We start from the raw sequence: 26,095 nt of genomic DNA on the forward strand, positions 1-26,095 counted from the left end.
CGGAACTTTCCGCCGGCGCGCGGGTCCGGCCTCCGGAGCGGGGAGCGCGGAGCGGGGCCGGGGTGCGGGGGCCGCCGCCGCCCCGCCGAGCACCGCCCGCCCTCCGCAAGGCGCCGCGGAACCCCCTTCTCCACCGCCGAATTAAAGGAAAAAATAAAAACAGTCAAAAAAAAATCTTGGTTTAAAACTTTTTTACTTTCTGGCTGCTCTCCCCCCTTCCCCCCGCTTCCACCCCCCCCCGCCCCTCTCCTCCCAACCTCCTCCCGAAGCGGCGGGGCGGGAAGGAGCGTCTCCGGTCTGCAACACCAAAGCATGGCGGAGGCTGGCGATGAGAACCGTCCTCCCCAAAGCATCCAGCGCCTCTGACAAGCCCGGAGCCAGAGGGGGTGGGGGTGGGAAAGGGCGGGAGGGGGGAGAGCATGGGAGGGAGGGGGCAGTCAGTCCTTCCCCCTGCACTTGTCAGATGCAGATGGGACTGGCAAAGTTTGTTTGAATAAAAAAAAAAAAAAGGCTAAAAAAAAAAAAAGGGGAAGAGCAGGAGGAGGGGGAGGAAAAAAAAAGATCTTAGAAATCCAAAAAGGCTCATCTGGGAAGGAGAGAGAGGAGACCGAGAGGAAGCGGGATGCAACTCAACCTGACGCTGATCTGCTTCGTCTTCGGGGGGTTCCTGCCCGACGCCGCGGCCCGGCGGGAGCAGATGGACACGGGGCAGTGCGACCTGCCCCGCTCGGTGAGCCGGGCCGGGCCGGGCCGGGGGCGCGCCGGCCCGCGGGGGATGCGCGCGTGTCCGCGGGGTGCGCGGGGGCCGCGGGGCGCGGGCGGGACGGGGGCACACGGAGGGGCCCCCCCGCCCCGCGGGGCCCCGCAGGTGTGGCGGCGCTGCCCCGCGGAGGGCCCGGGGCTGCAGCGGGGTGCAGGGATGCGGGGCCGAGCGGGGTCCGCGGCGGGACCCTGCCCCACGCGGGCCTCACGGTGCCCGTGGGCTTTGCTTGCTGCGAGCCCGCGTGGGGCTCGTGCGAGGAGAGGGCGAAGCGGGACCCCCGCTCCTCCTGCCCTGCGGGCAGCCCTGAGGGTGGCATCACTGTCTCTTGCCTTTGTGCCCCTCCATCGCTGACCAGCCCCTCTGTCTTCCCCTCAGCAAGGAGATCTCAACTCCTTCCTCTGGACCATTCGCCGTGACCCCCCCGCTTATCTCTTCGGCACCATCCACGTGCCCTACACGCGAGTTTGGGACTTCATCCCTGACAACTCCAAGGCCGCCTTCCACGCCAGCTCCAGCGTCTACTTCGAGCTGGACCTCACGGACCCCTACACCATATCAGGGCTGGCCAGCTGCCAGATGCTGCCCCACGGGGAGAACCTGCAGGACGTGCTACCCCGGGAGCTGTACCGGCGCCTCAAACGCCACCTGGACTACATCAAGCTGATGCTGCCCCACTGGATGACCCCGGACCAGCGGGGCAAAGGGCTCTATGCCGACTACCTCTTCAACGCCATCGCCGGGAACTGGGAGCGCAAGAGGCCCGTCTGGGTGATGCTCATGGTGAACTCCTTGACGGAGACGGACATCCGCTCCAGAGGGGTGCCGGTGCTCGATCTCTACCTCGCCCAGGAGGCCGAGAGGATGAAGAAGAAGACGGGTGCGGTGGAGCGGGTGGAGGAGCAATGTCACCCGCTGAACGGGCTCAACTTCTCCCAGGTAAGGAGGCTTCTGGGCCTCGTGTCTTATCCCAGGGTATGGGGGCCGTTCTCCTTGCACTTCCATCAGTTGATGGGGTGAACCCCAAGCCTGCTGCAGTGGGGTGGTCATTCACCACCACAGCTTTTGTGTTGGGCTGCCTGTTCTCTGTCACGCCGATCCGTGCTGCCTGCAGGAACCCCGTGATATGCGTGGTGACCGCTGCGTGTGTATCAATGTGTATAATTTATTTGAGGGGCAGATGTCCGGGGTGTGATTGTGTGCATCTGCTTGCTTGCCACTTGTGAGGGAAACTTGTGTGCTTCCCATCCTGCCCCAGAGCTGGGTAAAAAGTGATTTTTTTGTTGTTTATTTGTTTGTTTTGAAGTAAAGCAGCTCTGTGGTACTTGTCAGGAAGAGGATGAAGCATGAACAATGAAAATAGAAATTTCGACATTGTTCAAATTGATTTAAGTACATGCAAACTGTCAGTTGTCTTTTTAGTGGTCACTCCAGGTCAAAAGAAAGTGACTCATGTTGCCCTTGTACTGGGGGAAATTAAGTGTGCAATATACATGGGTTTATTTCATTTCAGACCAGGTACATTTCAGCAAACAGAAAAGGATGTAGGTTAAGAAACAAAAGTTATTGGTGTAACTGGACTCCGGAGTTCTTTCAATGGATTTAGCTTTAAACAACCAAATACTAAGCCATGAGATCTATTTCATTTCAGTGGATTAATCAGGAACACAGTAACAGCTATTGACTTTGCTTTGTGGAACTGTTTATGTGAAATGAGCTTTACTAGAAATTGAGGAAATGAATGTGTGTGGAAGAAAACAAATAATCCAGGAGAGATTTAAGGTGGTGTCAGTTACTGCTATGATATTTCATTTTTAACCTGCTTTTCGTCATTAGTTTTGGATCAGTCTATTTCCAGCCTTATCTTACTGTCCTACTTTGACCAAAAAATTTCTTGGTGATGTGGGAATAAGGATTAAAGTACTAATTTTGGGTGTGATTAAAATGTCCTTAGAGTGCCTTCACCCCCTGCTCCCCTGAAGTCCAGTAGGAACTATTTGAAGGGGAAAAAGTCCGGCTCTCACATTTGGTTCATCCGATATTTCAGCCAGGAGTTTTAACTCTGCATGCAGCCTTGAGAGAAGATTTGTTGCCTACACTTTTGAATGTATTTTCTTGTTTATCAACAAAAATAATTAAAATAAAGCTCCTCAGGACCTTTCCATTATTTAACGCCCATCCAAATCAAGGAATTCGTTTTACACTGTTCAATCTGAAAGGTTTTAAGTGCCTTTCCTCTCTGTTGAGCCCCTTCTTTTAAGGTGAGGTAAAAATAATTAACCATTCCAGACATCCTATAGTGTTTGGTTGTATTAGGTCAAAAATGGCAGTTAGAATCAAGCACATGAAAGCACCTGGTTAAAATTGTACCACTTGGAAGCCTTTTAAATGTGAATCATACTACATTTTTTTCTTTTTAGAGAGTGAGCAACAGAGAAGGGAAAAGGGACAGAGCACAAAACTTGCTGCTGGTCTTAACCATAATTGTTTCTCTGTCCAACTTTTAAATAGAAACAAAAATTTCCCATTCATTTTGCTCCAAAAATAATCTAAAAAAGAACAGTAAAAGTATTACCACTACTGACAAGCAAAGGGCAGTCATTTATGCAAAACATTTGTGCTGATTAAAAGAATACATTCCATTTTAATTGTTAGAGAGAATTAACAAAGTTGCTGAAATAGATCAGCGTTCAGGAGGACTTTTCCTAGATTGAAGCTTTTTTCTGGGAACAAGGCCACCAGAACAACAGGAGACAAAATTAAACAAAACAAACCAGATATTTATTTTCTTGCTTCCTCTAGATTTCCATGCATCCTGACACCTGGCTAGTTGTTTAACAATAGTAATTTGTAATGTTATCACACCGTCTGGCAGTCCTACTGCTTGGTGTATTACTGTGCTAATTTAGTAGAGTGGATTACTATTGCAAGGTTTCACCTCCCAATTCCAGGTCTTGGAGCCTTCCGTAAGCAACACGTAATTAAAACACACTAAAATGGAAATCAGAAATTGAGCAGCTTTTGTCTCGCAGGGTGTTTGCACAGTTTGATGAGAACATCTGTGATAAATTATAGTCCCAAATCTGCTAAGGGCATCAGCGGTTTTTTACCTGTTTTCAGCATTACTATTACAGGAACACTGCACATTATTGCATTCAGAATTCAGGTTTTAGGACTGTGCCTTGCTGAATCATGTCAATGCTTTTGTTTCCCACGTCCCCAAAGTCCAGTATTTTTGCCCTAAGCAAATTTAAAAAAAAAGACAAAAAAAGCTTTTTTTCCCCTACTTCTTCTCCTCAAAGGCAGCTTTGTGCTACTGCAAATATTTAATCTGACTACATACACCAAATCTGTTAATCTGATACCGTGAGGAGGAGGAAATCTAGGAGTGGTCCCGGTGTGGTACTTGGTTTTGATCTGCTCTGAAAGAAAGTGGATACACTTGCATTTTTGACCAGGAACGATCTTTGAAACGTTCTGTGCGTGGCTTTGAAATGTTGATTGTCTTAGCCGGATAAAAAGATTAAGGTGGCTCATATAATTAGCTGCTTCCTGGAGAGCCAGCTCCTGCAGGTAGGGCAGGGAGCATTGTTTTCTATTGTAAACCCCAAAACTTTGTAGTTTGATGCTCTGCTCCCCCTGAAACCCTTGCACAGTGTTTCCTGCTGCTTTTCCACATCACTCCCATCCTCCTGCCTCCTGCTGACCAGCCTTTCTCCTGCTTGGATCCTGGGGGGAAGTGTTATCCCACCTCCTGGGACTCTGGCAGCTGCTGGTCACTCGAAGTCTGGGCCCCGGGTATGGTAGAGCTGGTGTCAAGGTGTCTGAATCCCAGCAGAAGGCAGTGCTGGGAGTCGGGATGCAGAGGAGTTCGTAGCAGGTTTGGGTCAGGTTGGAATTTTACTGCTCCTTGTTGTTTGAAGTTTCAGGGTTTTTGTGGAAGGTGGGACAGGAAGAGCTGAGGCTAGTGAGGAAGAGGAAGCACACAAGTCTGTCTGACTGCACTGATGTTTATGTAGAGAGTGGCCAGAAAAGGGCAAAGTCAAGTTGGCCAGGGCTGAGAACTGGTGAGGGGCAGGTGACATTCCAGGCCTTCTTGTGGAATCCTGGCAGAGGCACTGCAGCCACTGCTGGCTCTGAGGACTCATCCATGTGTCTTCTGAGCTGGGAATAGGGCTAAGCTTTCTCTCTTCTTTGGGACCCTCATGTGGGCCTATGATGGGAAGCTTTCCCCACGCTGTTGTTGGAGTAAGGAGAATTCTGATGATGGCTCCTGCAGCTGCTCAGGTCTGTTGCATCCTCCCTGATGGCCCAGGGCTTTCATGGGACCCCATCACCCCGGAGTGATTGCAGTGTGTCCCCACTGAAGGTCTGTGCTGTCAGCAAGGGGAAGGTCTTGTTCCTCTACCCAAACTGCTGTTCCCTGGGGAGGTAGGTGGCATCTTTTGCTTGTGTTTGATCCTGTTTCTCAGCAGGATCCCCATTCCCAGACAGTGTTCACAGCCCTTCCTCCGCGTTAGGATTAAAATCCCTTTCCCATCTCATCCCGAGCTTGCTCTCCTCAGGGACAGTCTGCATTCAGCTCATTGCAGATGCCCTACATCCCAAGGTTTGCAGGGGAAATTTTGTTTCAGGGTCCAGCTTCATGCCAGCCTGTTGGTAGGGAAGCTGTCAGGCCTGTGGGGAGCTGCCAGCACTCCCTTTTCTCCTCTTTGGCTGTTTGGGAAGCCCTGACTCTGGTCTCCTCCGGCTGGTATCATTTCCAACTGCAGGGGGAGATGTTAAATATCAAACCAGTGTTGATTGGATCAGAGACGGCCTCAAAGAAAGAAACCTCAGACTGTGCCAGATTAAACTTCACACTTCACCATTCTCCACCTTTCATTTCTTTGCCGCCTCGTTCTCTGCACAAATAAACCTCATCTCCCCGCTTTCTACCAATGAGACAGCATTCATGGGGAGGAATGACTTTGTTAACAAAATCAGTCTTCATTTCCCAGGTCCTGCTGTTCCATCAAACCCTGGGACATGGCAGCTTTGATTACTCTGGTGATAGGATTAGAGGGGGGAACAAGTGCTGGTTAATAAAAGGCCGATGGGTGGTCCATCATGTTTGGTCACTGACAGCTCTGCAGCCTCGAAGCTGGACCCTCAGTGGCAAAACAGTAATATACACAGTAATATACACAGCCACATCCTGGACACTCTCTGCCCTGTCCTCTTAAAAAATTAAACATTTCTGTGATCACAAAGCTGGGATTCTCCAATCTGACAGGACCAGTGTAACTGACTTCAAGAGAAATTAACTTGTTTGTCCTAATGAAAGATCGGGGCTCAGAGTTTTCTGAACTGAATAAAAAGGGGTCAGTTTCAGAGCTAGCTGACTTTTGATAGTCTGTGTAGTTTATATGAGGGAATATTGATGATTTTTTTTAAATTTTTGAAATAAAAGTGGGTTTCACCTAGTAGAAATGGCACCTTCTTGCTTTTATAGAATTTCAGGCTTTGTGAAGAGAGCAGGAGTCATCAGAAATAGCATTACCTGCTGACTGTTCTTGAAAGAAATGTTAAAGGGTTTGATTCACATAGCTATACTTAGTGCACATAGTTTTCAGCTTGCTGGCTTTTGATAAACTATCACTCCCTTCACCCCCTTATGCCCCAGGGTAAAAAAATTCCCCCAGCAAAATTAACCTCGGTAGAAATTCATACAGCAAAAATAGAAATCCTTCAATTTAATTCCATATAAATATTAGTAGAAGCTACTTTATGTGGGTGCTTTATGCCCCCTGTCTTCATCAGGGGAGTTGTCGAGGATGTAACCATGCAAGAATTAAAAGTACAGCAGTAGCAGTAACACCTGAAAGGATCAGCAGCTGAGTTTTATAGCTGTACCCACCTGTAGGTGTTGCTCTGCACAGCCAGTGACTGTGTGCCCCTGCCCCACAGCCCCTTGGATGGCTCAGGTTGCTAATGATGGCTCGAGAGGCAGCTGGCAGTTCATCTGTTTTATTTATTGTATATGTAACTGCCAGAAGTGTTTGTACAACAGGTCAGGTAGGAGCCTTTCCTTTCCCTCTGATCCTTCACCCCTCCCCTGGTAATATCCAAGCCTAAGGCAGGTGTACTTGCCTCCCACGAGCAGCTCTGGAGGATTCTGCTGGTTGATTTGTTTGCAAAATTATGGGTGCTGCCTGTGATTGTTATTAGGAATTACATCTTTGTAAGATGGGCCTTGAAAGGGAAAAATCCCCAGAAAACATTCTGACAGACACTGGAGGGAGTCACTACTGTACCTGAAGCAGTTTAACTTTACCAGTGTATAGAAGTCAAACAGCAGAATTGTGCCATTTTTTCCTGTGTCTTTGCCACCTCAGAGCTGCTAACCCAGTAGGTACAAAAGCCCCTGTTCAGTGAATGGTATTTTTACAGTGATGATTTTCAATGTTTGTTATTTGCTGTCACTCTGTAATGCTGGTGCAGGAGCAGTCAGGATCCTCCTTCAGGCCGAGAGTTCTTTACTTATGGACAGAATGAAGCATTGACCTTAAAACCTCAACTTCAAGTATGGTGCAGCCTACAGTCCTCAGAAAGTCTTTAACAGCCTCCCCTCAGCTCCCTAGTGAGTAGCAATCCACCTTATAAAGCCAGCCCACATCATTTGGGCAAGTCAAAGGTTCCTGGATTGCAAAGGCCAGAAATGATCTTAAGCAAGGGCACTCACTCACCTTGCACTCCTGCAGAGAGATCAGTGACAGGGCTCCTGGCAGGGCAAAGCATATTTAGGGACTTCAGAGAAACGTACTGTAAAATAACAGGTTTCCCCTGTGCTAGGCTTTACACTGCAAACCCTTATTAATCTTTTCACTGTCATTAGGAGTTGATGAGACAGGTAAAAGGCAGAAGAAATCACAGTGTTACTGCTCGAGCCAGATGAACTTGGTGTGATTTCTTTCATCTTTTGGTCTTATTAGATATTCCCTGCCTGCTTGGATGAATGACTGTAAGCTGACATCCTCAGAGCACAGTGCTTAGGTTGTAGCACAGAAATGGAGATTTTCAGCAATGACTGGTATTTTAGAAACTTTATTGTTTTTAACTTTCAAGGGTGAGTGTTAGAAGAGACCCATATTGCAGGGAAACATATCTGCCTCGTGTTCTCACACTTTCCCAAATCCCTCTTCCAAGCAGACAACCAGTACAGATGCTCAATGCCACTATACTTAAAATCTGCAGAAAGCACTGTGGGTTGATGACAAAATTTCAATATTATTGTGAAGCTCTCAAATTATTTCTAGGTTGCAATTATTAAGACTTTTTTTCTGAACATTGCAACAAATTTTGAACCTAATACTACTTATGTAAACCCAAAAGCATTACAGTTTCCTGATCGCTTGAGACACCAGAAATTAAACTGGTGCCTGCATAGCTTAAAACTGCAGATTTCTGTGTTTGAACTTAATACCTCTGTTCTTGGGCTGGAATTGGAGCAAGACTATGCCCTCTGCAGAGTGGGAACAGACATGCAGCTAACCTGTAAGACTGGTTGTATCCATCACAACAGCTGGTAGTTATGGTGTCCCAACACCTCCATGAATTCCCTTTTTCTGGTGCTCAAGAGAATAATACAGCTATTTTGTATTATTGTTACTGTTTATTGGATCTAATTGTCATTTAAAGGCAAAGAGAATGAAAAGTGACCTGGTTAGAAGCTCAAGGAGGAATTCACACTCATGTCTGCTGCTTTTATCACTAGTTATTCCAACAGCAGTCCTTCACATTTGGATTTCCAATATTTTAGAGCTTCTGTTGCAAGTCATTTCAGGACTTCTAGCACAATATAAATGAAAGCTGGTAAAAACTGTAAATTAAACCCATGTGCTTAGCATTTTGAAATGGATGTTGTATGACTTGAGGAGGCTTATTAGCAAAAGTATTTTTAGTTTGAATGAGATCAAAGACCCAAGATTTTCCACTCTAAGGGTCATTTAGCATAGTCCTGGACACCCCATTTTTCATCATAGATAAACTCCCATAGGCTAGTTATACCTAAAGAAATCATCATCCCTGAAATATTGTAATTAGATTTATTATCAGTGGACCACTGCTGATCACCTCTGTCCAGGCACTGCAACAATGCTGAGGGGTCCTCAAAATTAGGATTGCAGCTCATGCTGATGTATAGCAGTGTTAAAAGTGACAGACCAAATCCTGTATGCTGTGCCCATTCCAGAGAGTCCCTTGAAGCCAGGGAAAACACTGAATCATTCCCAGAAACTCCTAGTGGCACACAGAGAAAGGATTGTAAAAAAAGAAAAAGAAACTAATCTGATTTCTTCTTTTGCTAGGCTCAGTTAGTGTGGAAGTTACGAAGCTTTCCACATGAATTCCAGTCCAGAGGGTCTTCATGCTTGGGTATCCCTGCAAAACAGGAGTTAGCAAAGATGGGGCAAAAAGCTAGGAATTCAGTCATAGGCAGCATGTTAGCTGTATCAGCATAATTAAGGAAATAGCAACAAATGCTTCATGTTTCTCCCAGATTTAATTAAACTTGCTTGCTGCTTCTACCCTAACTCTTCCATTGGGGCACTTGTTGGGAGACACAGATATATCCAATACATAGAACAGAGAAGAAGCTGCTTTCATAGAGCAAAGCAATATTCATCAGAGTCTCTTAGTGAGCCAAGGAATGAGAAAAAGGAAACAAATCTTACAGTTATTTTCTAACCTCTTTCCATTTTAATAAAAGTGAAGTTACAATGAACACAGGAAAAGTATTTCTTTCAAGTAGGCGGTTCTGTGTCTTGAAAGTATCCCCTCAATATTTTAGAGACTGTACTAAATCCAAGGTCTCCATTAGGCTCCCTCACTTTTGTTAACAATCAAAATGAAGACTGATTATTCTCTGTACGCTTTCTGCCACCGCACAAATTTAGCTCTCCTTTGATTTCTTGCAGCCTTTTCCTATTACAGGTGACAGCATAATAGTGATGGGGAATATTTATTTAAATGTGAGACCAAATCCTCACAGTGCAGGAGTTTGCAGAGTCAGCAGAGAGGGAGAAGGCAAAAGGGTGATTTGAGAAACATGCCCAAATTTTTGAAGGTCTTTGTATTCCTGGCATGTGATTGATTTACAGTTTTAGAAATGATCACTGAGATAAATGTTATGCCAGAGGGAAGTGTAATGGGACGTCCCAATGTGTCTCATTGGTTCTAAAGCACTGGTAAAATCATCACAGCACTGTTAATTGTGAACGTACTAAGCCTTACACCATGAGAGGAACTGGTCCTGACATACTGGGAGTCAAATGGGCTGCTAACTTTCAAGCTGAGGTAATGCTTTATTTTTGGGATATCACAAAGGCAGGAGCGGTGCAAGTGTGCAAAAAGGGCCTAAAATTGTTGTTTTCATAAGAGTTGACAGAAAAAGCCCTTCTTTTTCCTAATGAATTTCCTGATTAAGACAGACAAAAGCTAGAAAGAACATCCTCAGAAAAGCTCACTATCTGCCTGCTGGAGAAGATAACGCTCTGACACCCAAAACTGAACAAAGTCAAGTTTCTAATACAAAGTTATGGCCAAAACAATTCTATTATGGTTTAACCTACAAACAACTGGGATGCAGTCCAGCTCCTTCAGCATTTCTCCTTTCCATTTATAGACTACCAGTGTGAAAATACTTCATCTGTCCATGAGACAATGTTATACCATCCTGAAATAATCCAGGTGTTTTGGTGGCAAGATGAAGTTCAGAGGCTCAAGGCAACAGGCCTTTGCAGGGATGGAACACTGTCCAGCTTTATGGATCAGCTTGTCCCTGTCTGCAGACTGGCACTGGCCAGCTTTTTACCCAGCTAATTGTGTGAGCCCAGAGAGGATTTTCTTTATTAACTTGAGTGGCTTGGCTGTGAAATGAGACACACTGTACAGTGTATAACTCAAACACGCTTTCAAAGGCATTTTTGTTGAAGCTGGGTATCCAGAGAGATCTGAGCCTTTAACATGTATTCATCTGAAACACACTCTAAAAACTTCGTAGTTTAAGGTCAGCATTTGCACTGATTCATGTTCCAGTAATAGAATAGTGCTTGCTTTAAAAAAAATTACTCAATTTATATCTAAATATATAAAGGTGGGTTTTTTCCTGAAAATGAAAATGACTGCTCTGATCACTTGCTGTGTGTTAATTGTGGCTGGATAAGCTTGGAATGGATGTACCCTGTAGGGACTTCAGCAAATTATGGCTCTGAAGTGGAAAGAAAGCATTGTTGATGCCCTTGTACGTACTCAAAGCTGGAAATATTAGTCACAGGGAATCACTGGTAGTAGTACCTTTTTGTATTTTAGGAAGTACAAAGAGCTACAATCTCCCAAAAGGTGTCGTATTTTGGCATATTTTGGCTGGGTTTTGTCATTACTGACAAAGAGATCTCAGTGGAAGATATTGCCAAGAATGCAAAACACAATCACTAAACCCACACAAGATCCCTTATCACACTCTCTCTAAAGTTGTTGCAGATTCATTTGAATTACACTGGAAAGATTTATCTCTTATTAATGGAGCGCTCTTCATATTTTAAAATCAAGTTGTTGTGCAACACATCAAATAACAATGTCATAACACATCATAAATCAGTTTGTTCACTGAAGGATTCCACATGAGTTAATCTAACATCCTGGACACAGTTCATGAGCAGTTAATTTTAGCAGTTCTCTTTGATACATATCAGTTAAGGCAAAGCAGCTCCAGCCATTGTGAAGTAGAGTCAAAACTGGTTAACGGCAAAGCAAGTACAGACAAAGACTGTTCACAGATAAAGCCTTTGGCAGATCATTCGAGGGATCTTTGCTTTATATATAGAACAATTGTAGCTTTAATACCAGCAGTGCAGACACTCTGGGACAAAGAGAAAATACACACATACACATACACACCAAACCACAGAAGAAAACCACACACAGCACTTGGTACTTGAGTCTAACAAGAAAGTCAAGCTAAAGTTCACCAGCCCTGACGTAGCTACCAAAGAGCTCCACAGCAGGCAATGAGATGGGAAGAACCAACCCCAAAAAAGCATTCAGGAATTATTCCCATTGTCAGTGTGGGAGAAACTGAGAATGTTTGATTTGAAACACAAAGTCATCTGGCGGCCTGCCAAATGCCATCTATCTCAAGGTCACACAACGTAAATAACCCAAGGGTTAGCTCCAAAGCAGGAGGTAGCTGAACAAGGGTAGGGGAAGGGATTCCTCTCTCTTCCCTGTGGATGTTTGGCACGCTACTGACAACGTTTTGAGGCCTGGCACTCCTGAAGAGTCTGGTATATTAAGAGCAATATAAAACAGGAAAAGAAGAGAGTAACAGCTGAATGTAGCATCATGGAAGGGAACATGGTTTGAGACCAAGCCACTAAGCTTTTGCACATTTTCTGCAAGAATTAATCAGGGACACTAATTAGAAAGGAAAACTTCAGCAGGAAAAAAGAATTCTCTTGGATGCTTAAGTCTGAAGAGATTTATCCCTGTTATGCAGTAGGGACAACAGTGTTTATTTACTGTTCAGCTGAGTGGTTGCATGACTTTTTCTGTTCTTCTAAAACACGAAGTATCACACCCTTCTTACACCTTTTAAGAGAATAACAAGTTTAGCAACTGTCACATCAACAATCCATCATTATCAGTCAGAGAAGGAAGAGGTGTATTTTCCCAAGAGTGCTTAGACCTGAGGGTATAGCTTGGAATATAACTACAGGAGAATCCCAAAAGATTGGGCACCTGTTCTTGGGGCAAAGCTCTGTGTAGTTCCCTCAGTGTAGTTTCAGTTTCAGTTAAAACAAATCAAACAAGTCAGCAATTCTTGTACTGGGAACCCAAAACTGTATCTCTTGAAACTAGGCAAGGTGTCTTTCCTTCTGGTTTATGCAGAAAGTAGTTTCATATAGACAGATAATTTATTAAGAGAATGAGGGAGCAAAGAAATGTTTGTCAATATTCTTCTAATTAATTTGTGATTCTGACAGGCTTAAAAACCAAACTGAGTCAAGTTACTTGTGATTTCGTGTTGAATTTTTGATGCCATGGAGAAAAGTGAACCAGACTCACTGAGCCAGAAGGAGAGTTTCAAATTAAGTGTTTCAATTCAGCTAGGACCCTTGAGGTCACCCTGGAGAGTCCTGTACATCTGTATGGCCTGAGCAACATTCCTTCCAAACAGAAGGAGAGCAAGCTGGGCATGTAGATAAGGAATCCTTAGTCTTTGTATACACAACACAGACAATTTTATACCTGCAGGCCTTAAATAATGTGTTGGAAACTGAGGCATGACTTCAGAGGCTGAAATACTCCAATTACGTTACTACACCTGGGGCTAAGACTATAATTTTTCCATTTATAAATTTCTCTTACACCTCTCAACTTATTTAGTACTCTTAGAAAAAGAAATATTTGTATGCAGAGGGGCTAGAGTTGATGAGATGGTGATGTGAAGGGGAAATGTGGAGAAGTCCAGGCTGAGTGTTAACTCTAGAACCTACAGCCCTTTGGGCAAGGGACTACGGGACACATCTTCATCCCTTGGTGAATAGAGTGGCTCCACCCCCTTTGCTGTTTTATCCCCTAATAGAACTCATTTTCCCAAATGCATATGGTCTTGAAAAATGGCAGAGAGCATAGACTTGCATCATTAGCAATGAACCAAGGGCTTGTGTGTTGCAACAACCTTTGTTGAGGGATTGTTGTGTTGAAAATCCACTGATTCTGGCACAAGCTGGAGAACTCCACTTTGCATGTCCTGCCATCATTCAGCAGGCAGACCCTCTAGCTAGACATCGCAGTAGAACAGCCAGTTGGCTTCTCCCAACCTCCTTAGGTTTCCAGATGTCATAACAAAATTAGAGAGAGAGACTTAGCCATCTTCCATGTGTTTACGCTGGAGCTGCTAGGCAGAGACCAAGCCACAACACCGCACAGCTTTTCAAAAAGGACTTAATAGGCCTCTCTGTAAACAGATCTAAATATTTGCTCCAGTGACATTTATCGCATCACACGTCTGGCGCGAGTGTTTCGTCCTTGTTTTGCTTGCGTGTTTGGATTCTCTTATAAACATTAATGAAGTGCTTGAATACAAATGAATAATCCTCCCCCTTTCTTCCCACCCTGGAGGGGAGGGGAATGGGAGGGCATGAAGTAATAATAGTTCAACCTTCAACCCGTAATTGCTCGGTACATTTTGATGACAGTTTTCTTTCTCACATGCTTTAAAAGACTTTATTTGCCATGTACATCTATGCAGAAGGCATTGCACCTTTCTTCAAAGGCGGCTGCAGCTGGAGTTGGAGTGGGGGGCACTTAGCAGGCAGCACTGTGTCATTTGATGTTTGAGCAGTCGTAGCAAGTTGATTTGCTGCTGAGTTCCCAGCAGGCTGCCAGAATTCTGCCCCATCTACAAGGCTTTTAACAGAGCATATATTTAATATATACTTTCCTAGGTGGCTGCTGTTGAGGTAGACAGAATAATGGGTCTGAAGGACCTCAACTCTAACTCCATTTGACCTTTTGCTGGAGAACTGGGGTCATTCAGTAGGTATTTTCCAATTACCCACAGCTTCAGTGAGGGGAGACAGTGTGTTTCCAAGTAGTCCCTTCTGATCTTTCAATGCCTTTATGGAGGCCCTAGAAAGTGGTTGTCTTGGTCTTGTTTTTGATTTTGTCACTAAACGAGAAGGAGAGGGTGGGGTAAGGAAAGACTGACCAAATCTTGTTTCCATAGGTGGTTTCTGGTTTCTGTGGACACAACCTTTAGAAGATTATTCTGTTGTCTAGGGTATGAGAACATAAACCAAATGCATTAGAAGCCTGTTTCCTGATCCTAAGAGGGCTAAAGTTGTGAAACAGATCAAGGCATCATCCCTGAACCTGTTCCAGACTGAGGAAACATTGAGTATCTTATTCCTGTGTGGGAGCAGTTATATTACTGCTCCATTCTCCCTGTGCAGTTCAAAATGTCACAATGTCTTCCATGCACAATAAATTACCATCATCTCCTGCCAGGTGGGACAGTGCTTTGCTCAAGACTTTACTAAGCATCTTTAATTTCTGCAGCTGGGCTTGTAGAAGCAGTGGTTTGGCTTGCTTGGAAGCCAGTAATAAAAGAAATTTTCTTCTAGTCATGAGGGGCTCTTCAGAAATTCCCTGAACTCATGCAACTCAGCTCATTGTTAAGAGCAAAACTGCTGCATTTAAGCTGTGGGACATAAAAGAAGTAATCAATACTGAGAAAGTAATCAAAAGTTCATTCTTCAAATGGTCTTTAAGAAAAATATCATCCTGTACAAGACATCTGTGGGTTTGTTGTGTGGAATAGCACTAAGTGCAAAGGATTTATGTCCCAATAGTCAGGCTTTGTGAGGTCAACACTAATACCCAAGAGGAAAAGAATGCATGTGTTTCCTTCATCTGAGTGATTAGGTATAAAATGGGTTAAAAATTAATACTGTCTTTGGTTCAGCCTGTATATGAAACCATTCAGTCTGCACATACTTGAGTACTATTAGAAAGTGCCTGTCAACTCCATTAATTACCAAATTGCTTATTCAGTCTATGCATTCCTTGCATAAATCCATATCAACTTTGCCTCTTGTAACAGTGTTTGTTTATATGAGCTGGAACTCCCAATCCTGAGCAGTTGAAACGCCTCTCCAAAGAATTTCTTCGTCTGCACCTACAGGGACCCAGGCTAATTGCTGTTCAGGGGATGCTCCGGGGGCTGCTTTTTTGGAGAGAGCTGGGAGTCACAAAATTATCTGGAAAGGTGTTCTTTTGTCACTTCTGTCCATATTAATAGTTCAGACAGAAGAGACTAAAATCGTTACCATTCTCAGCAGCTGTGAAGTGCACACTGGAAAAAGCAAACAGCTTGAAGAAAGGGATAGAAAAAAGAATTTGCTGATATTTTTGTCATCCTCTTTCTGATGTGCCAATACTAATGGAAGCTTTTTTTTTTCAAGTGAACTTACAGTCCAGTGCATTCCTTTGTCCCCGTCGCGCAAGAATTCTGCCTTTTGCTCATTTTCTGGAATACAAACATGGAAGTGTATTTGGAACTAGCTGGAGTCTTAAAAAAACAAAATTAAGGCAAGCTGCCAGATCAAAATCTAATACACAACATATGTTTACAGGGTTATAGTCTCTTGCCATGCTGGCTTTAACAGCACTCCAGTGTGAAGTAGAGTTAATGCCTTCCAAGATCTTTTATCATCCATCGTGCTTATCAAAACAGTAAAAATACTGGTATTATTTCACCCAATGTACCTTTCCTCTTGTCTGAAGCCCTTTGAATTCCCCACCACATTTGACATCAATGGAGGAGTATGTCCTTGGTCTTCTTTATCCAGTTTTCCTCCTCTTCACAGGAGCCTCAGGGGTGACCAGGTTCATCCAGCAGTTTGGAGGCAGCCCTGAATAGGACCCCTGGTTTGAGAGAAGACAGTAATATTGACCCACATGTGCCTTGTGCATTTGAAGTGCAACTCCTGGCACTTTATGAGGAGTCTGTGAAGAGCCACGGGTTATCCAAGTTTAAAACAGAGGATTGAAGTGAACGAGGTGTTTTAAGCTGACTTGGGCTACCTCAGCGTGTCCAAATGAAAGAGGTGCCATTGTGTTTGCCCATACTTTAGCCCTTTCTTGGGAGCCTTTTGCACTAGGCAGAGGCTGGCATTTGGAGGCCAGTGAGCCCCACTGAGGCTCTGTGGCCCCTTTTGGGCTGCTGATGTCTCTGATGCCGGGTGCCTCCAACCATCCACGGCACAACAGGACCATTGCCACTGGAATCAGCTGCAGTGGAGAGCAGCCAGCTCAAGGCAGGGACTTGAGTGGCAGTCCAGCGTGTAGGAGTGGAGTGCAATGGACAGCACTGCAAGGCAGAGGGAATGGAAAACAGGGACAGTTGTGCCAGACTCCTGTCACCTCCTGTGGCTGCTCTGTCTGGTGTGCAGTACACACTGCAGAGCCCCTTCAGCAGCAGCTGGATGCAGCCTAGCGTATGCAGAGTCCAGGGAGAATAAACTTGGAGTGTCTGGAAGTGTTGTGGGATGGGATAAAGCCATGATGGGTATATGAGGCTCTGAAATAGCAGCAGCCCCTGACTGTTTCTTCGGCTCATTCTCCATATGTGGGATATACCTGTCTGTGATCCATGAAGCATTCTAGGCCAGCTGGACTCCATGAGCTCTACATGCACTATTCCAAGCTTATCAGGAGAGCTCTATTAGGAGGAGGCAGGAGTTTTCTGGGCTCTCAGAGACAATCCTGACGTGGCCTTTTGTGTTTCAGTTCTCTGCGTGTAAGATGGGCGAGATATTAGAGCTATTTATTTTTGGAAAATGCTTTTTTTTTTTTTAAACAGAAACAGTGCTCATGTAATTTTTTTGTATTTGAGGAAAGAAACGTTCCTTGAAATGTCTCAATTTCAAATATACAGAGAAGTTAAAAAAACCCATGAGTCCCATCAGCAGAAGAACAATCTGGTGAGTGACTCAATTGGAAATTTTCATGCTGTTAGTGTGTAACAACACATTAAAGAGTAGAAAAGGCTGAATCTGTAACTTTTTATTGAGGTATTATTGTTTTTCCCCACTGAACTGTAGGTAGCAGTAGAGGTGGAAATCTTGTAGCAGCTGTGGATGAACTTGCCCAGGGAGAGAAAGTCCTCCTGTGCCTCCTGGCAGGTTGTTTGAAATAGGGTGACTTTACCTCTGTAGAATGTAGAAGATTTGTTACAAACATCAGGAGAGTAGTAGAGCTTTGCAGCTTACTTATAATAAGTAATTGAGTCTGATTTACAGCAGGTCAGGTCTCTGCTCACATCAGGAGTGTCGTGCTGTGCATGGTTATTGAAGTTCTTGGAGTACAGTTGAATGACAGGAGGCAGGACGTGGCAGTTTTACCTCAGCATTTCATCAAGGAGATTTCTTTTGGGTAGTCAGCTTGAAGTTCATTTCAGAAATAAAAATCATTTACGTGGAAGCTACATAATCTGTAGCATAAATATTGGGTTTGCATCTCTTGCAGCTCCAGGACTTCATTCTTTGTAGCTCAGATGACCCAGATCTCACCAGACAACCAACTTACCCTTTCACCAGAGACAGATAGAAGAGGTGGTCATGGTTTGGATTTTTGAGGGTTCATCTTCTTCTTTCCTCCTAAGAAATGTCCTCTTCCTATCACTAAGGAGATGAGCTGCCTAGTTCAGCTTTTGAGTCAAAAGTTTAGCCTCCTGCTTGCAATTCTTGTTTGGCTTTGCTAAACAATTTCTGTATCTGTTCCCGTTCTGTTATGCCTATTTCTATTTAACTGGTCAGTGCAGAGTAATGTTTAAGAGATTCAGTCAGTAAAGTCCATGTTGGCTAATTCCTTGGACACAGTGACTATGAGGACAATGACCTCTCCCTGACAAAGGCTCTGCTTCCTATATTTCAGCAGTATTCTGGGTCCTAACCACTTGCTCTGTGCAGAGAGCATTTGCTGTGTGCTTTGCTGCTGCCCAAATGCAGATGTAGGTTTTGGATTATGAGAATTCAAGTTCTGAGAATCAGCACGGGTTTTAGTGCTCTTGATGACACAGCCAAATAGTGTTGTTATGATAAAATTCAAAATTCATCTCTGAAGCACCTCTTTCTAGCGTTGCCTCATGCATTCTCAACTAGCAACGTATTCCTTTGTCTAAGTGACTTCCACTGTTGGAACTTTTTCCTAACATATTTAAGGTTTTCCTTTACTGCTTCCAGATGTAGACCCTTGTTTTACCATTCTTTGACTCTGTAAATATATTTTCTCTGGTTCTAGTACTGCACAGTTACTTGATAGACAAGATCATGCTCTTTCTTTTAGGAGTCATTTATTAAAGAAAGCTTTTACAACTGCAGACAGAAAAACAGGCTTCTGCAGAGGTTGAACTTCAGATTTTGTCTTGTTGGTTAACCAGGATTCACACCCCTTCTGGGACAGTTCTTAGAGACACCTCGTGGCTGTCAGGAGCTCTACAGAGCGCATCGCGCGCATGTCAAGTTAATTTATTCCAAGCCTCAATATCCAGAGTTATTTAAGAAAGAGTTAAGAGTGAGGCTGCCAACCTGCTAATTAAAAGCTAGAAATATTTTCAAGTTCTCCTCTGATGGAAACAATTAAGCAAATCTGTTCTAAAATGGAATTACCTCCTCAAACCCAACAGCAACACATTGTCTGCCTGAGTATAATTAAAACTATCGAAGGAAATTTTCTATTCCAAGATGAAAGGAATTGTTGGTTACTTACTAGATTCCCATACTCCAGTTTATCCTCCCATTCTGTAAGAAGTACAGCAGGCAGCTGAGACTACATGGATGCAGTTTGTTGCTGTGATTTGGCTTCTCAGTCAAAACCACACTAGTCAGTTGAGAAAAGTCAGAAAGCAAACCCCATTCCTTCAAACACACACTTCCATGAGTTAGACAATAAGCTTTGTGCAAGAGAAAGACAGACTGACGTTTTTGGGTTTCAGATCATCCATTAATGCAGAAATTGAAACAAGTTGAGTCCTGGTGAGATAGCTCACCAGGCAATAAGTCTTTCTAATGGTAAGTCAGCAAAACCTCGAATTCACTGTCTCAGAATTGGCAAAGTGTGCAGCCTTTCTTGTGTTTGATACAAACTCTGTGAAAATGATATTTTAAAGAACAGAAGCCTTTAGAGGAATAAAGTTTATATATAAACCAAGTAGTTTTACTGGGTGTAATTGCTCTAGACCTAGCTGAATAGAGGTCCTGTGATTACATTAGTCTTATGTGTTTAGATCCAATTATTCAAGATTATACTTACCATAATCTAATCACAATTTCATGTATATACATATAAATCAAAAATGATAGGTAAGGAGGTGGAAATAGTGTTACTTCTCCTTTTCTCAGTGAAAAATGAATCATGCAAAATGCTGGAAACCATCTTCCCATATCAAGGGAGAATAATATCCTATATATACTTTGAACAAGGCTTTGCCTGAAATTAGAAGGTCCAAAGAGTCCCTCAAATTCAGGGATTAGTTCCTATTTAGAGCTGGAGTGAGGAGGTAAAACAGTAGCAAGAAGAACAGAGTTATAGAAAGTATGAATTCAGAGTGTTTTGCTCTTAGTGATAAATCCCCATCTTCATAAATGCAGAAACATGAAAGCAATAAAAACTATTTGTCTGCTTTTCTGACTTCTAAAACATCCTGGGTGAGTAGGAGTATCTCATTATTGAAGATAACAACTCCAAGTTGGTAGTAGGACTTCATAAGGATTTTTTTTTTCTTTAATTAGAACCTGGAACCACCTAGAAAGGGTTAGAGTTAGGTGTGTGTGTTACCATGCTTGAGCTGAGATTGTTTCTAGGGGTACTTCCACACATTTTCCATAAATGCCCAAGCAGTCTCCTTGCACTGGGCTGCATATCCAGCTATTACTTCTTTCTATTCTGTGGAAAGCATACACTAGGTAGGGTAACATTCAGGTCTTCCAAGCATTAAGGCTTAAAAAAAAGTCACCATGTTTACTTCAACTTTGCCTTTCTAAATTGCTTTGACAGCCCTGTGCTTTTTTAACTCGTTTTGGGGAATATCCAGTCTGCCATTGGAATTATTTGAATTGTACAGAAAGAAAGGAGGGCCTGTTTCCCTCCGAATTCCATATATTGTGTCGCTGGAGCTTTTCATGTTCCATAAACAATGCTCTCTTTTTCTAACCCTCTCCCCCTTCTGCCCATAGCCTGACTTTCTATAATTTTCTTGACATGGACAACTTGGCATTTTTTGTGAAAAGCTATGACTGATTTTCTGCAGCTTTACAAACAGGAGCTTGCTGATGATTTCAAGAGGATCAGGTAGTTTGATGCAAGTGAGACTGGGTCAGGTCTCTGGGACTTCAAACATGTCTCAGCAGTGCATCTAGCTGTGATTGTTTTCCCTTAAAGCATTCATGATCTCCAGTTGGCAAGTCTCCTCTCATACCTAAGGAGATATTTGGAAAAAAAAGTTGATATTTTAAAATATCTTCTCAATCCCTGTAGAACTCTTGCCACATACAAGCAAGTGGCTTCATTTTCCCACACAATACTCTTTTTTAAGTTAATAATTCAGTTATTATGTGAGTGAAATCTCAGGAGGTACTCTGAGTTGCAGGCACTCTGCCGTTTAAGTTCATTTCAAGCTTCCTATGAGTCTTTTAATACTTGAATGTTCTTTCATGGTCTGTCTTTGACAACTCATGAAGCTGGATCCCAGGAGAAGAATCACAGCCTAGATAAGCAGCCATGGTAGATATTGCAAAAGCAGTAGTGCTTGTGCAGCACTTCAGTGGCTTGATGCCTCAGTATATTTTTGTTTCTTTCTTTACCAGGAAGATGGATAATTTCCAATCCTAACGACCACGCATGGGAAGGATGAATAAGCAGTATTTGGGAATGGAGTCTGATTGGTCACACCCTCGTCTGGCTGTGCTTGCTGGTGCATTTTGCACAGCATTTCTGGAATACTTTTCTGTTGAAGTGAAAGGGTTATTCCAGCATTTGACTTCAGCCTTATAAAGGCTTTAAAATACGTGCCAAGCCCCTCTAGTCTGGAAGCAGCAACACTGACCATGTGCCATGTCACAGAGAGGGAAAATAACTCCCTTCCAATGTTTGCACTGAGCAGGAGTGTCACCATAAAGCTCTAGGTTACTCTTAAACTGCCTTTCAGCCTGACAGCTTTGTGCTGGACCTGAGAGGTCTTGGGTTAATGTCATCTAATGCATCCTAATGGGTAGCCTAATTGTAACTGCCATTCCAGCTGTCCCTTGTGGGTTTAACTGATGTAAATGAAAAACATAGCTTTCCAATTTACTCTTCAGCTTGAAATATTATATACTCCTTAAGTAACATGTTTTAATTGCAGGAGCAAGATATAGATAGATATATATATGGAAAGAGTGGGTGAGAGCATGTAGGCTGTGTGTAAATAGCAGGACTTAACTGGTTTTTTTCTTCACCAGTGACCTGTCTTCTCTCACCTGGCTGCTGACTTAACAGACAGGGAACAGGCCCCAGCTGATCCCAAGGGGTGAGGCAGCAGGTTGAAATGTGTGGTCACCTATCCCAGCTCCCATCTGCTGCAGGACATGCAGATGGTTGGACACAGCACTCTGAAGCCTGCACATGCCCGCTTGATGTCAGTCTGGAGTGCCTCTCTCTCTGATTTATGTTGGCAGAGAAGATCAAAACCCAGCTTACAAATTAGGTGACAGAGACATAAAAAAAAAAGAAAGAAAAAAAAAAGAAGTCAGTAGACACTCAGAGGCTGGGAAAGGCTGCCAAACAAGCATTCCTGCCCTTGCTTACGATTCTCCACCACATACAACGGGCTGTGTACGTCTGGGAGCAGCCAGCATAGTGATCTATTCATAAAGGGCCAAACTCAGGAGCCGACCTGCAAGGCTGGAGTATGCTGACTACACATGGGGAAGGTGGAGCGAGGGCTCTGAGGGGCTTCTTGGAGTTGTGCAGGACAAAAATCCCCTTCTTTCCAGCTAGCTAGAGGCAGGCACATCAGGGGGAAAGAATGGTGTTGTGCATAGGGGTTTACACTGGGTTTTGGGACAGCAAGGACCAGTTCTCTAGTTGAGCAGAGAGTGTAATTTCTGTTATCTGCTGCTGCTTGGGTCCTTGTGAGGGTCCTTGTCACTGCTTGGAGCTCACTGCAGGGGTGCTCTGATTTAGATACTGCCCAGTGCTCACTGCCTGAAGCAGAGAATAGCCATGTGCTTGAACATTAAACCCGTAGATAGGCTGGGGAATATTGCTGCTCTTGGGTGTCCTCTCATTGGTACCCTCAACATCTGAAGTAATCTCAGATCAGCATCTGAACATGAAAATGCGGTTACAATTACTCCAAGTCTTTCCATAGAAAACCTACTTGCTTTTAGCTCAATATTGTCTTTTTCTCTGCTTTCCTTACCATGCATTTTATGATAACTTACCTTTGGGAAACAAAGCTGGTTGTGGCACTGAGCAGGTGCTTCTCAGCATTTCAGCTAGTGGCTGTCCATATCAGGGTGGCAGCTACTTTTAGATGTTAGATCATCACAAGAGTGTGAGTAAAAGTGTAACCCCTACTCAAGGTTTGCTCCTGATGTATTTAAGAAATATTGTACGAGGTAGATTTGTGGCAACCCTAGATGGATTCCTTCAAATATGCAGGTTCTGTCAGCATTCCTGATTCCTCAGGTAAGTCAGGCTCTGCCAGGTTTCAGCTTTGGGTGATAGGAAATTCAGAAGTCAGTTGCTAACAGGCACAGCTTGATTGCATATGTACACAGAGAAACACACATGGTGAGGGAAAGCAGAAAAACAAAGCTCTACAAAAGGAGTTATTTATCTGATTCTCTGTTTTCCTGCTGCCGCGTGTGAGCTCGGCTGGGATTCCTGCTTGGCTGGGGGTTTCCAAGGGGCAGGCGGCTCATGCAGAGCCTCCTCTGAGCTGGGTTTGGAGCACGACTCCTCCACAGAGGTAGCTCAGTGTGAGGAGCAGAGCTGCACTGACCTCACACCATGAGAAAACGAGGCTCTCAGTACGTGATTTGGCTAGGAAAAAAATGGTAGAAGGAAAGAAACTAAAGAAAGCTTCTTCTGAGCGGGGGGTATTTCAGTGGTCTATTTACCGCTGATCATTAGAAGATTAACTGCTGGTCATGTTCCCAGCTAGGCACTGTCAGAGCTTTTTTGATCCTGGGCAACAGGTTTATTTGCCTAATTTATAGTTGCTCTTAGAATTTTAAACTCAAATATAAATTAAAGGCTTTTGTTCTGTACAATTTAAAAGCTTGTCTGGGATGGGGAGCCCAATATTTGGCTTGGCTTCATTTTCTGAGATGTATTTCAAGAGCTTCTGGGCATTACTGGGAGGAGTTTGGGGATGCTGTTTGTTTTCTGAATTATTTTGATGCTTGATGTTTCTACACTATGAAGAAAGGTCACTGCCAGCTGTTAAGCAATGAAGAGCAGTGGTTGTAAGGAGCCTGTTTAGGCAAACCAGTTGTTGGAGTGTAGCTTCTAAAAGAGGACAAAGTTAGAAGCTGTTTTGTTATCACAGCTGATTTCTGCAGCCATTAGGAATAACACTCCAGTTTGGAAAGAAAACTTCCAAAGAGGTGGAGAGTATACAAAACCTAATGAGTTACAGCTACAAGATCTGCTGATTATCCTGTAAGACAACTCAGAATGTATCTGCATCCAAGAAACTGAGAATCCTTCTGTAAGCTTAATAGATGTATGGGGAATGTGAACAAGCTGGCCATCAGTACAAGCTAAGATAAAAATATCTCTAGGAAACAAAACAGAATGAGTACAATCCATGCTAAGGGAAGAGAACATCATAAAAAGAGTTTCTCAAATCTTATAAAAATGAATCTAATGATTCGAGGTTCAGTGCAAAATGGAAGTGAGCTCCATTAAATAAGTTTGATTTTTATGACAGAACCTTAGTGTTTTTTTCAGAGATCTCAACACTGAAACGTGGAGGACCTTACTTCCTATGTCACAACTCTTTTGGATGGAGAATAGGAGTCAGGTTGGAACAAGTGCTGGTTTGGGGCTTCAGCTTTCCAGCAGTGGTTCGTCGTTGTCCTTGGTGTGGTAAATGACCCAGGGCAAGTCACTTCAGCCCCTCCAGGTTTATTTATTGAGGGACACTCTGAATTGTGATGGATGGTAATCATATCCCCTCTCTGTGGGGAGATTGTGGGCAAGGAGGTCACATCTTCAAATCACTTCCATCCAAGTGCCTCTGCATGCTGTGCCTGCCAGATTTGCTAAGCTCTTCAGGGTACCATGCCTCTTCTGTCTTTGAAACTTGTCAAAATATTCCATTCCTCAAAAAAGATGCATTTGGGATGTCAATAATTGAAATATATTGTTCTTGGCCCACGGGGAGTCTGACACAACAGCACTACCTTAAACACAGCAATCAGCCTGCAAAAGCCAACAAAATCCCACAGACCAAGTGATAACAACTGTTTCACTTTCTTAAATCTCCCAGTAATCTCAGGGATGAGTGAGCTTCGTAGCTGAGAATTGCTCCTAAGTACAATTTACTGGGGTTTGTTTTTTAATACTCACACTTATTACGATTTTTTTTAAAGAAGCCTTTTCACAAGATTTGCCAAAGAACATAAAGGTTTGTTGTAACGGATCAAATCACTTATCCTTATAAATCCACTACCCTCTATCTGCCAGTGATGACTTGGCTCAGCTCGAGAATCAGCTTGTGTAGTACAGCTGGGTGCAGGCAGGGCTGTCCTGAAGGGCTGAAAGCCTCCATCCTCCCATCTCTCATTCTGACCATGGCAGCCTGGTGTTGGCATCCCCTTCTACGTGTTGTCAAGGCTGCACTGCCTCTGGGAAAGGCTCAGAAGAAGCAGGTACGCTCCAGAGAGGCTTTGTACTGAAAAGCTGTACTCTGGCCAGGACAGAAAATTTGATGTAGAGTTTTCTCTTATCATGGGTCCAGTTTCTTTGCAGGTTGGAGTGATGGGAAAGAAAAATCCAAGGTCTGAAAAGCGATTTGTAGATCACAAACATGCATAGTAACTGCCAAAAACAGTCGGGTCTTGTATTCTGGGTAATCTACAGTAAAAACAGAGACTGTTTACTTCATCAGTGCTCAGAGGCTTTGAGCTCCATTTCCATGGGCATCAGTGTCACAGATGCTCCCTGCACTTTCCAGAGATGAAGCTGTGGCAGCTAAAATGAGGTGTCACACGTAGGCTGGACACCTCATGCTGCTCTTCCTAAAGTTTCAGAAAGCCTGAAAGGCATTTCGTCACTTGGATTAGACATTTGGAATTTTTTCCTTGCATGTTACAGAGCTATATACCATTAGAGAAAATTAGGATCCCTAATGTTGTAGTGAGGCACTGTCTAAATCCATCTGTCTTGGGACAGTCACTGCTCTGCAAGCCAGTTTGTGAAATATTGTTCTGAGGGAAGAAATCCAGCTGCTCTCTGCCCTGAATAGGCCATGTAACCTTGGGACAGTTGTGCCTGGTTTCCCTTTTCACCTTGTCACGCTTTAACCATGTGGTACACGACAGTTGCTTGTTGAAGGAAGAGCTCAGCTTGCCATCGTGGGCAGATGTGGGAGAAGAGGAAGAATTGAAAACCCTCATGTTTTGGATAGGAAAAAATATCCTGGTTGTGATCTACTGTTGCATGCATAGGTCAGGGGAGGATTACCCTGCGGTTAAGGAAGAGGATGGTATCAAGGGACAAGTTCTGTTCCCAGCTCAG

The 26,095-nt window shown here is 43.8% G+C and overlaps 1 protein-coding gene across 1 annotated transcript in view; it reads left to right on the plus strand.

Moving 5' to 3' along the window:
- Positions 1-471: 471 nt before the first annotated feature.
- TRABD2B (TraB domain containing 2B) overlaps positions 472-26,095 on the plus strand; it is a 269,261-nt gene continuing 243,637 nt past the window's right edge. The window contains exons 1-2 of the mRNA XM_063407122.1: positions 472-730; positions 1,139-1,699. Coding sequence (XP_063263192.1) covers positions 623-730; positions 1,139-1,699 — 669 coding nt within the window. The 5' untranslated portion in view covers positions 472-622. The remainder of the gene's footprint in view (positions 731-1,138; positions 1,700-26,095) is intronic.

Source organism: Prinia subflava, chromosome 10 (assembly GCF_021018805.1).
Source record: "Prinia subflava isolate CZ2003 ecotype Zambia chromosome 10, Cam_Psub_1.2, whole genome shotgun sequence".
Classification (NCBI taxonomy): domain Eukaryota; kingdom Metazoa; phylum Chordata; class Aves; order Passeriformes; family Cisticolidae; genus Prinia; species Prinia subflava.